The following is a 12,825-nucleotide window of genomic DNA, read 5'->3' as shown; positions in this document are numbered from 1 at the left end:
AGCGCAATTGAGTGGGACGACTATAATAGTTTTCTGTAGTTATTCGAAGATATCAGCATAATAAAATCTTTAAAAACTTTTACGCAAGCTTATAACTAATATATTAAGACTAATATGTTCCTGCTTAAGAGAATCTAAGAATAATATTAAAGAATGGGATATATACCCATTTACTAGGATTTTAACATAATAAAATTAAGAAAGAGCAAGGAACACATTAGACTTACATTCTACATGCATACGAAAAGCTTGAGCAAAGCCATAAACCCCAACTGACTTCTCTCGTCAGTCTCACGCTATATAAAAGGATATGTTCTGTCAAACAAACGTATCTAAATTCAACCCTTCTTAGAAAGGGTTTGTATTGCAAAATAAGGAAATTGTGTTAAAAAGGGAAAGGGTTACAAAATTAGTTCATCAGAAATATACTCTGAAAGAACATTGGCTTAAGCCGGATTCTACCAAATTCATAGCAACTTGATATTAAATCTAAAATTAGAAGGACACTTCTTACACTGGCAAAAAATAGAAAATTCCATATTTTTGCAGAAAGGAGCTTGAAACTTCTATAGTAGGGTTCTCTGATACGGTGAATTTAATGGTGTAAGTTTCATTAAAGTTCTATGACTTTAGGGGTTGTTTCCACCTTTTTTGGAAAATAAGACAAATTTTCTCAGGCGTGTTACTTTTTATGGGTAAGACTAAACTTGATGAAACTTATATATTCGAAATCAGCATAAAAATTTGATTCTTTTGATGCATCTATTGGTATCAGAATTTCGTTTTTAGAGTTTCGGTTACTATTGAGCATGGTCGGGACTTACTTACAGTTCGTAATCACGAACTGTTTGATTTGCTAAAAACAACACGGTAAAAGAAAGCACATCAAAGATAGACAGGCTATAATATGAGTTTCGGGTTTAGAAAGGGGGAGGGGGCTGCAAACCTCTGGCTAACAGCTTTTGACCGTTGTGATTCCAATGCTGTACTTTTCATTTCGATTTACTGTCATTTCCGAAAGTTAGTACGGAAATGACATAAAACAACGGATTTTTTTTTTATCGCATTTTACTTTAGTGCTATCAAGACAATACATGGTTGCAGCGATAGATGCAATATAGCAAAGAGCGAACCACAGCCCATAGTAACCAAAAGTCATAATGTGTTAAAAAAAAATTCTACTGAGAAAAATTGCCATTTGTAGCAGACTCAGGAGTGGTGCATTTATTCTGTGGTCATTCTATTTCGATTATTCTTAGTAGTAAAATGTTATATTAAAGACAAATTTCTAGAAATTTTGAATAAAAGCCAGAAAATCCTCAAAAATGGCACTTTTATTAAAAAAAACCTGTTTATTTAAAAAAGAAACTGGTAGTATTTTCCTATGTTGGTAGGATTATAGAAAACTAGCCCTTTACTGAAAACATAAAAGCCAAGTATAAAAAGAGATCTATAACTTTTTTCATAGTCTTACACGAGCTCTAATATCAGAAACTTTCAGTATACAATTAAAATTATCTTAAAAACCTAGGCATAAAAATAAACATTATCTTCCGAAGTGCAAAATCATTAAACATCATACAAAGATAATGGATCGATTTATCAGGTAACATCTTGGTCTCACCTAGTATTGCTTGAAATGAAGAACAAATAAACCGTAACATGAATTCTGGATATCCAGTTACTTCTCTCTATAAAACGGAGAATTTCAAGTTGTGATGCAAATTCTAAAGTGATTTTGTAGTCTTAATACTAACAAGATCCCTTCTGTTCGAACTTGTCTACAAAATAATCATGAAATGCCCTTTTCAGATCCAAAACGACAGTCAATCATTGAACTGAGCTCATTGTGCAGAAGTGATGCCAAATTAAACGAAAAAAAATAAAAATAAATAAAGCAACAATCTAAAAATACTTTACTTTTATACTGTTAAAAGTGTCCTTAAAAAGTTTACTTGTCCGTACCAAAACTCCTATATTGTTTTGCGTTTTCAGTAAAGCGCTAGTTTTCTGTAATCCTAGAAACATAGGAAAGATCACTAGTTGATTCATTTGCGCTAGTTTTATTTTTATATATGTTAGATAGGCTGTGAAGTAATAGTTTTTGTTCGTTTTAAGTTTCAATTTCGCCCTTTACTTCCTTCGGAAAAACTTTTTTAATTAATATTTACAGGCACCCCTTGGCTACTTACACTGAGCTTTATAATTTTTTTCAGTAAAGCAATAGTCAACTTCTACCGTGAAGAAATGACGGCTGAGAGGGTCGCAGCCTACTAAGTTAACCTCTGTTCATTTTAAGTTTAAATATTGTTGTTTATTTTCTTAGGAGATTTTTCAAGTCTTTTAGTGAATTAGATAAAAAAACGAGTTTTTTTTTTAACTGAAAATAAGGAGCGACATTAAAACTTAGAACGAACAGAAATTATTCCGTATATGAAAGGTGCTGCCCCCTCATCAGCGCCCCGCTCTTAACGCTAAAGTTTTTTATTGTTTTATAAAAATAAAGTTGTGAAACAGAGTCAAACTTTAGCGTAAAGAGCGAGGCACTGAGGAGGGGACATCTCCTTTCATATACAGAATAATTTCTGTTCGTATTAAGTTTTAATGTCGCTCCTTACTTTCAGTTAAAAAAACTAGTTTTTTGATTTAATTTTTGAACGTTTTTGAATTAATGCAGCTTTGATTTTGGCTCACCGTACATGAATAATTAGAACGAAATTAGCATATTAATTTTACTTTTTTTGGCTTTCGCGATTACTTTTACTTTTTTTTGGCTAAATGGCTTTCTCGAAATATTGTTCTGACGTAACTTACGAATTAACTTACGTAACGAACTTCTATATTCGCATGTTTTTATTACGTATATTAGGGAGTTTGTCCCTTAGTCAATACCTCGCCCTGTACGCTAAAGTTCGAATTTAGTTCGAATCACAAACCCCTGAATCAAAAAGGCTGGTTAATTAGAATACATAGCTCTTTTGAAAGTACTAAAAAAAACTTTAGCGTAAAGAGCGAGGTATTGACTTGGGAGTGAACCTCCTCATTTGCGTAATAATTTTGTTCGTTCTAAGTTTTAATGTTGCTCCTTACTTTCAGTTGCAAAAAAACTTGTTTTTTTTTTATTTAATTTCTGATCTTTTTTAAATAATGCTGTGAAATCCAGTCCCCCTTCATAGAAATGTTTCTTCCCCCAAGGAAACATCCTCCATGGAGAGATTCTACCCCGTAAACCCCTCCTCCTAACCACCCCCCCCCCCCCGGGGAAAACCCTCCTGAAAACGTCTGTATGCTTCCCATTAACCAATACTATATGTAAACAATGGTCAAAGTTCATAACTTGCAGCCCTTCCCGCGGAAACTGTGGGGGATTAAGTCATCCTCAAATACATATTTATTAGATTTTCGACAATGCTGAACAAAATTGTTTGTCTCAAAATTTTGATTGGGTGACTTCGGGAAAAAAATGAGCGTGGGAGGGGGTCAACTTGCCCTCCAATTTTTGGTCACTTAAAAAGGGCACTAAAAGTTACAATTTCCTTTCGAATGAGCCCTCTCACGACATTCTAGGACTAGTAGATCGATATGATCACCCCTGGGGGAAAAAAAAACAAAGAAATAAACACGCATCCGTGATCTTGCTTCTGGCAAAACTAGAAAATTCAACATTTTTGCAGATAGAAGGTTGAAACTTCTATTGTAGGGTTCTCTGATACGCTGAATCTGATGGCGTAACTTTCATTAAAGTTCTATGACTTTTAGGGGTTGTTTTCCCCTTTTTTCGAAAATAGGGAAAATTCTCAAGCGCGTTACTTTTGATGAGTTAGACTAAACTTGATGAAACTTATATATTCGAAATCAGCATAAAAATCTGAGTTTTTTTTATGTATCTATTGGTATCAAAATTTCGTTTTTTAGACTTTCGGTTACTATTGAGCCGGGTCGCTTCTTACTTACTGCTCGTTACCACGAACTGTTTGAAAAGCAATACCTGCAGGCACATTCGCAGGAATTTGCTTAATGGGATTGATTCGAAAAAAAAAACATAGGAAAATCAATAGGCATATCAGAACTAAAAAAAGTAGGCTATAGAAACAAAATGGTATAAATCTTTTTATTTTATGGAGGGGGCGCTGGCCCCAAAACTTCCCTCCTTCATGAAATAAGTGTGTGCCTGCAATTTTGCTATCTCTTCATTTACTTCTATCGTCATAATCGTCATCGTCAGAGAATAACTAGACAAGATATTTAGTTAAATTTGATGTCGCTTTGTTTCTTTATTTTGTAATCGAAGAAATTGCCGAAGACTAAGCAGTTCGTGGCAACAAACTGTAAGTAAGGAGCGACTCGGTTCTATTATAACCGAAACGAAAAATAACGGAATTCTGACAACAATAGATTTATCAAAAGAATAGAATTCTTATGCTGATTTCAAATATATAAAGTAAATTCAGTGACATCTTACCCATTAAAAGTTACGAGCCTGAGAAAAAAAGCGTCCAATTTTAAAAAAAAGGGGGGAAACCCCCCAGAACGGTCAAGTGATATTAATGAAAATCACAACATCAGATTCTATACGTCAGAGAATTGTACTGCAGAGGTTTTAAGCTCCTGCATACAAAAATGTGGAGTTTCGCATTTTTTTTTTCTTCAGAAGAAATATCATGGATGGGTATTTATTTTATTTTATTTACTTAATTTTTTGCATTTTCTTCCCGGGGTGATCATATCGAACCATTGATCCTAGAAAGTTGGAAGACAGCTCATTTGTTCAGACATCATATGTTCTAGTGTCCTTTTTAAGTTACCGAAAAGAATGGAGGGCAACTAGGCCCCATCCCAAAGATATCGGATCAAAATTTGAACTAGCCGTTTGATTCAGCATAGTTAAAAGGTTCAATAACTATCCCTTTGGGGATTATATGACCCCCCTTAGTCACTGGGAAAAGGGATGTAAGTTACACATTTTGTCCATTCTTTACATATGGTATATGTTATTGGAATATATAAGGAATTTTTGTGGAGGTTATTTTATGCGGGGGGGGGGGGCGCATTGAGAGTTTCCCACGGAAAATTTTACACAGGGGGAGGAAAGGGATTTTCAGGCATGATTCGAAACCTTCAGAAATTAAACTAAAGAACAAACTTTGTCGACTGAAAGTTAGGAACAATATTAAAACTTAAAACGAATAGAAATTATTCCATGTATGGGGGGCTGCCCCTTTCTTGACCGTCATTTCTTACGCTAGAGTTCGACTTTTTGTCACAATTCCTTATGAAAGACTGCTCAAACAAAAGGCCCGTTGAAGTTGAATAAGAAGTAGGTCTACTTTTAAAAACTTTATGACTTAACCGCAAAGTGCGAGGATTGAAAAGGGGGCAGCCCCCCATCATATGCGGAATAATTTTTATTCGTTTTAATTATTTGTTGATCTTTACTTACAGTTGGAATTTTTTTTTTACTTAACAATCTACAAATGTTTCCTAAATAGCCTACTTCGTTAAACAGAAGACACAAGCTGTTTGGAAATAAAATTAGTTTTTTAATAAGCAAAGCAGGAATAAGCTAAAGTCTGAAATGTTTTCCTTTTTTCTACGTTTCTTTGTAATGGTTCTAAACGCATGCTTCCTTTGTTATTTGCCGAATTTTAATTTGAAATATATTGACCGTTACAAAGTTACTTGGTTGCAGTATACAATGCTTAATAGCATATTGCAACAGGGAATGGTTGATAAATGCGAAATTGAAACAGTAAAACTTTCCTAATATGTCTCATGTTTTTAATATATGTTTCGTGCGAAAATGAATGGATGTTATTTTTGTATGATTAAAAACCTATTCCTCAGGAACTAAAGCGACTTTAAGTGAGGTAATTATACTGCTGTAAACTGACGATCGCAACTCTTATCACCTCCCTTTTTAAGTAACAATGGGTTTATTTAAAAAAAAAAAATATATACATAATCGATTCCCTGAAGCAATGCTTGTGCGGGAGAAAACCCACCTAATAAATCAAAAAACAAAGAAACCAAAAAAAAAAAAAAAAAAAAGAAATAGAAAAAAAAAAAAATAATAATTAGAGCTCAACTTACCGGACCCGAAAACCAACGAACCTCCAAACAACACCCAACAAAATTATAATAATTATAATCATATTCAGCTGCAACTAAACCCTCCTCAAAAACAAAACTTAAGTGGCGTGGAATAATCCATTCAAAATATACACATCAAAACAATGGTTCTTTAGCGACTTACGAAAATCCTGCAAACCCCCATCATTCCTCAAATCCTCTGGCAAACTCTCCCAAACTAACGGAACAACATGGCGAATTGAAAACCTAGACCTAGACGTGACCATAGCTGGTCTTCGCACCAACTGAGAAGATCGTGTCAAATGATCGTGAGTAGTAGACGCAAGACTAAACATTCCAGAAAAACATGATGGTAACTCCGAAGCTAAATATTTAAACATACAGAGCATTATAGAATACACATATTCCTGCTAACGGTAGAATTTTATACTCGCGGTAAAGATGCCTCACCGATACAGATAGGTCAATTTGATTACCATAAAGAACTCTAATTGCCATATTCTGTGTTACACAGAGCGGATGGAGGTGAGTTACGAATGTTTTCGACCAAACCATACAACAGTAAATGAGATATGGGTGAACCATAGAAAAATACAACATTCTCAGAATTTCACACGGAAAAAGATACCTAAGTTTACGCATAATACCAATATTACGAGACAATTTGCTGTTAACAGATGCAATATGGTCTTTAAAACTAAGGCTTTCATCAATTATAACGCCAAGGTATCTAGTACTAGTAGATCTTACAATAGTATGGTGCCCTACTTCTATACTATTAATCCATGGATAATGTCCAGTAATTCTACCATAAATCAAAAAATTCAACTTATTATGATTCAGTTTCAACTTACTACCGGGACACCAGCGGGGACACCTTACTATCGGGACACCAGCCAAGTAAAACAGGCACCTTAATCTAAACGTGGAATATTTTGTTAAAATATATCTTGTTACGTAGCATGCCTGTAAAAAAAAAAAAAAAAAAAAAAATCCAGAGTGTAGGTTTTACTGTTTGTGATGACCAGGGGAACATATAGTTTCCCCCTTACCCCAAGTACAAAATTATATTATTCCTCACCCCCAAAAGAAAACAAACAAACGGTATTCAAGGAAAGAGGGGAAAGTTGTATCCATTATCATTTTTGGTCTTTTAGTCCCAAGTAAAATCAATTAGCCTTTTTAGAAGTCAAGGATCGAGCATATCCCCTTTCCTACTGATGCACCCTATACATAAAAAAGTTCAACTTGTATAATTTACAGCCCTTTCCCCAGGGGCCAAAGGGGTATAATATACCCGGAGGCATAATTGTTGGACCTTTTAACTACATTGAGCAAAATTTGATTGGATATCTTCGGGGATTGAAGGGGTGGGACGTTTGCGTAAAAAGGGTTAGAGTTGAGGGGCTGGTTGCCCTATAATCTCTTTTGATTCTTAAAAAGTGCCCTAGAACTTTGAATTTTTCATTTAGTGAGTCCACTCAGAAGTTTCTACGACAATTCCTTCAATATAAAGCGGCCTGGTGAAAATAAACAGAAGCCTTATCGCTCTGGACTTAGGTGGCGCTATTGCTCTCATTCAATTGAAAATTGAAAATTATAGGGCTCTTTCTAAGATTTGAAAGTAACTGGAAGGCAATCAGCCTCCCTCCTATGTCCTTCTTCCCTAATCATCCCCCCTTACCTCTCAAGACGTCCAATCAAAATTTTAAAAGACCCACGCTGTTCAGAACAGTCAACATAATCAATAATTATGGCTTTGGGTGGTTGACATCACCCTCCCTTCACAGGCTCTGGAAAAAGGGTCATAAATAATTCAATTGCCGATTGTCTACATATGGGTTTCACAGTGCACATATAGAGGGGGGGGGGGCTTGTGTGGTCCTGGGTGTGGAATTAGCTCAAAAGTTTCAGGGGTCTTTCTCTTGGTCAGTAGGATCAAACGTTTGGTTGTGTGGAAGGGGAGGCAGAAAAAAGTTCGAAAAAGGTCGTTTCTGATACGTCTGGAACTTGCAATTTAATTCAATGGGCCAAGAGGAACCCATCGTACAAAAAATCTTTTCGGGTCACCCTCCCCCCCTTAAAAAACAGACCCAAAAAATAAGAGAAAAAACGACCAGCTCCTAGCTTATATATTTAAATTCATGGGCGAATGGGACCATATAAAGAAGGAAAAACATAGCGAAAAATATGTTCTCCCCAAAATTGGCCTGAAAAAGGGTAGAGAGGCTTTTACATACGCTTTTTTCTCTCGACCACTTTGTACGGAAGGAGTGGTCGTAGAAAATTGTAAAGTGACTCATTCTGCTAGAAGTTGAAATCTCCAAACTTTTTTTAACGGTCGAAAGTGAATGGAGTATAACGAACCTCCTTCCAGTGTCCTCTTTTATTACCCAGCCCCATAATATTGAATCTTAATTCTGAGACTGTTATTTTGTTCAGAATCCTCTAAACGTCTAACAAGTATGGCTCCAGAGTTGACATCAAGCATCAAGGCAATATCCAGGGGGGGGATTACCCGGTTTGAACCCCCCCCCCCCCGAAATTTTTGACCGAGTCGAAAATAAGTCGAAAATTAGTAAAACCTAGGCAAAAATCAGTAAAATTAGTCGAAAACTGAGTCAAAAATTAGTAACCCCCCCCCCGAAAAAAAATCCTGGATCCGCCCTTGTCAAGCATACAGCTCCAGGGTCTATGGCCCTAAATTATGTAAGTTGTCAATTGCCGTACAGGTAGGTTGTAGTAGAAAAGGCATCCACATTTAGTCTTGGTTGTCCAATCAAGTAGGAGCTCTTAGAGATCATATGTCAGGTCAAAATTCTTAGAGTTTCCCAATGGTGTACACTGGAAACGACACGCGTACCTGAGTAAATCGAAGGTACCCAAGTTTTAGTTCATTTTTAGGAGTGCTGGGGAGGGGGTCAATCATGCCATGAATTTTGACTTTGAGAAGGGTAGAGATAATTTGATAAAAACTGTGTGCATCCAGCTCATCTTCAAATTTATTTCGAGGGAGGGAGAAGGGGATAAACATTTTTTTTTCTTCCGACTACCAAAATATTTCGGCACTATAAGCTCATATTACTCTTATAAACCATGTACGGTCAAATATCGAGACAAATTAAAAGACACTACGCTTGCCAGGGTATCAAAATTGTGTATGTGTAATTTGAAAAGTAGTGCGAATCAGTTGGCAATGAAATGAAGTAATTTTTACTTACGGCAGTGAATATTTACATCCTTCAAACTCTGTGTAGGATGAAAAGTCATCCCCCCCCTCCTGATTCAAGCACCCATGAAGTAAAGTTCTCCCAAAGCATTGCAATCTTTTATTTAATAAATGATTAAACTTTCATAGGTAGATGAAGCAACAGTCATGGGAAAACTTTTTCCAAGGTTAGCGTCCGTAGCTGAAAGATACTGGACAAACCCTCAAACAACATGGAAAGAAGCCGAAATTCGTTTTGTCCACAATCGGTACGTATTAAATAAAAAAAAAATGTACATTTATGGCATATAAAAGACACAAATATAGCAGAAGTTAATATATATATATATATATATATATATATATATATATATATATATATATATATATATATATATATATATATATATATATATATATATATATATATATATATATATATATATATATATATATATATATATATATATATATATATATATATATATATATATATATATATATATATATATATATATATATATGTATATATATATATATATATATATATATATATATATATATATATATATATATATATATATATATATATATATATATATATATATATATATATATATATATATATATATATATATATATATATATATATATAACCTATAATTTATTGTTTGCTTTTGCCCTTAACTAAAACGAACACAGCAATAGAATCAAGTCAGTTGCATTATGTTACGTATATTACCATTTCTCTTTCTCTATTTCTAGAAAAATGGAGAAAGTTATTTCTCTAGAATAGAAAGGCCAGTTTCGAAAGGCAATGAAATTAGATTTTCAAGATCTAGGAGTGATATGGCTAGGAGACCACTACTTAAACTTTCAACAATTTTATTGGGGTGTATGATGTAACTACATTTATTTTACTCGATTCTAGGCGAATACTCCCCCGGCGAATACCCCCCTGAAAAGTACCCCCCTGCAGAAAATAACCCCCTGGAAAATACCATCCCGGAAAATACCCCCCCCCCCCGCGGAAAATACCCCCCCGGAAAAAACCGGAAAATACCCCCGCGAAAATAAGTCCCCACGGAAAATACCCCCCCGTAAAATACCCCCCCCACGCGGAAAATGTCCCCGGAAAATACCCCCTGGAAAATACCCCTTGGAAGTAAAACCCCACAGAAAATACCCCCCCCCTGAAAATACCCCCCCTGGAAAACGAACGGAAAATAACTCCCCACGGAAAATACCCCCCCCCCCGGAAAATTCCCCTGGAAAATACCCCCCCCCACGCGGAAAATGTCCCCGGAAAATACCCCCTGGAAAATACCCCCTGGAAGTAAAACCCCACGGAAAATACCCCCCCCCCTAAAGAAAAGAAAAATTACCACCACCACCACCCCCGTGGAAAATAAGGCTTTCCAAATTTGAGAATTTTATTGGAGTTTTATTTTTGTTTCCGTAGGGGGAAGGAATTTTGGTGCTTGTGTATTATACGCCACTCACTCAAGTTTACGCTGTGTAAAATTCGAGAACACCCCGGTTTTTGCGTTACTTTCTTCATTACTTTAGAAATAAATTTGCGCTATAGATTTGCACACCAGGGGGGGGGGGGTAAGCCTAGCGCGTCTGCATGCAGAGTGTGTTTCGTACAATTGTTCTGCATATTAGATAGACAAATAAGTGTATTTTAAAGCCAAATATACTGCCATGAACAGAGTAAAATAACACAAATGATTATAGTGAATGGGGGGACGGGGGTAGTGTTTAACCTCCCGGAAAATTGCCCCCCCCCCACGGAAAGTAAACCCCGTCGAAGATACCACGTCCTTGGAAAATTTCCTTGCGGAAAATACCCTCCCCCCATTTGGAGAGTAAGGTTTCTAAATTTGAAACTTTTATTGGAGTTTTTTTAGTTTCGTTGAAAAGTGCTAAGGAACGGGAAAAAGAGGAATTTACACACCAGAAGTGTCTTAAAAACTTAGAAAAAAAAAACAAATCAATTTGTGTTGAAAAGGTTTCCATATGATTTTCTGCAATTTTTGGCAGTAGCAGGTACCAAATTGAAAAAAAAAATTGAAGAAGAAAAACAATTTAGGCAAACAATCATCAAAATTAAGCTGAAACATATGGCAGCAAAAAGTTTAAAAAGGTTTGGCTATCCTTTGAAAAGATAGTTGGCTTTGGGAACCAACACATTCTAAATTGTTTAAGTTTTTACGGACAAAAGCGTTGTCAAATTCTACGAGTTTGTTTTTCGTATCTTCGAAGTGTAAAACTACCACAAATCACCATTAACACATAAATGAAACCCAAAACTGACAGAAATTATAATAGATAGCCTAATCAAACTCAAAACGATCAAAAAGTACAAGGATTATGGCTACTAACACCCCTGTATTCTACAGAACATAAAATAATATGCAAATTACTTAAAAAAAAAAAACATAGCTGTGTACTTTCAGTTTGATATACATGTTGTGATATCTATTCCTTATAGTCTTAATACTTATTTATTTGTTGAAGTCAAAAAAGTGAAAACATTTAAAATGTATTTTGTTTTCAGTAAAGTGCAAATTACTTTTTGGTTTTGAGTAGGTGTGGGGGTTGTCAGCCCTACTTATGCTAATTACTGTTATCTTGAGTTTAAATAGGCTATTTATTGTTATTTCTGTTCGTTTTGGGTTCAATTCATTTATTTATGGTGATTTGTGGTAGTTTTACGCTTTGAAAAATTATTTGAATTTATTTCTACTCATTTTTGGCTTAACGAGGCCATGGGCACCGGCAAGGGGGACAGGGGGGAGACATGCCCCCCGGTAATTTGGGACTATATAGTAATTATAAGGAAACCAAAGGAAAAACAGCAGAATAGGGAAAAACTATGGAAAAAATGTTTGTTGCTCCATTGTTGGCTGCCTGCCAATAGATTTTGACCCACAATAAGGAAAAATATAAGTTCTAATTTTTGACCCCTAACAAGTTTCCCACAAAAATTTTTTCAACACTTTTCAACAAAACTAGAAAAGAACTCAAATAAAAGTTTCAAATTTAGAAACCTTACTTTCCAAATGGGTGGAGGGTTTTTTCCAAGGACGGGGTATTTGCCCCGGGGTTTACTTTCCGTGGGGGGGGGGATCATTTTTCGGGAGGTTAAACACACACACCCCCCCATTCACTATATTCATTTGTTTTATTTTACTTTGTTCATGGCAGTATACTTGGCTTTAAAATACACTTATTTGTCTATCTATCTAATATGCAGAATAGTTGTACCAAACACATTTTGCATGCAGACCCGCTATGCTTACCTCCCCCCCCCATAGTTTGCAAATCTATAGCGCAAATTTATTTCTAAAGTAACGAAGAAACTAACAAAAAAAACGGTGTGTTCTCGAATTTTACACACCGTAAACTTGAGTGAGTGGTGCATAATACACAAGTACCAAAATTCCATCCCCCTACGGAAATTAAAAAAATAAAACTCAAACAAAATTCTCAAATTTGGAAAGCCTTATTTTCCAAGAAGG

The 12,825-nt window shown here is 35.3% G+C and overlaps 2 protein-coding genes across 3 annotated transcripts in view; one reads left to right on the top strand and one right to left on the bottom strand.

Annotated features, from left to right (window-relative positions):
- LOC148944362 (uncharacterized) overlaps positions 1-6,410 on the bottom strand; it is a 50,961-nt gene extending 44,551 nt beyond the window's left edge. The window contains exon 1 of the mRNA XM_089100339.1: positions 6,254-6,410. Coding sequence (XP_088956465.1) covers positions 6,254-6,356 — 103 coding nt within the window. The 5' untranslated portion in view covers positions 6,357-6,410. The remainder of the gene's footprint in view (positions 1-6,253) is intronic.
- The window catches only part of LOC148944361 (chitooligosaccharidolytic beta-N-acetylglucosaminidase-like), a 178,632-nt gene that overhangs the window by 157,298 nt on the left and 8,509 nt on the right, over positions 1-12,825 (top strand). For both annotated transcript variants that reach the window (XM_089100337.1, XM_089100338.1), the window contains exon 12: positions 9,449-9,567. In XM_089100337.1, coding sequence (XP_088956463.1) covers positions 9,449-9,567 — 119 coding nt within the window. The remainder of the gene's footprint in view (positions 1-9,448; positions 9,568-12,825) is intronic.

The sequence above is a fragment of the Artemia sp. Qi Xiang Cuo genome, chromosome 14 (assembly GCF_049724085.1).
Source record: "Artemia sp. Qi Xiang Cuo chromosome 14, ASM4972408v1, whole genome shotgun sequence".
NCBI classification, from domain to species: domain Eukaryota; kingdom Metazoa; phylum Arthropoda; class Branchiopoda; order Anostraca; family Artemiidae; genus Artemia; species Artemia sp. Qi Xiang Cuo.
This window is presented reverse-complemented; position numbering and strand designations above follow the sequence as displayed.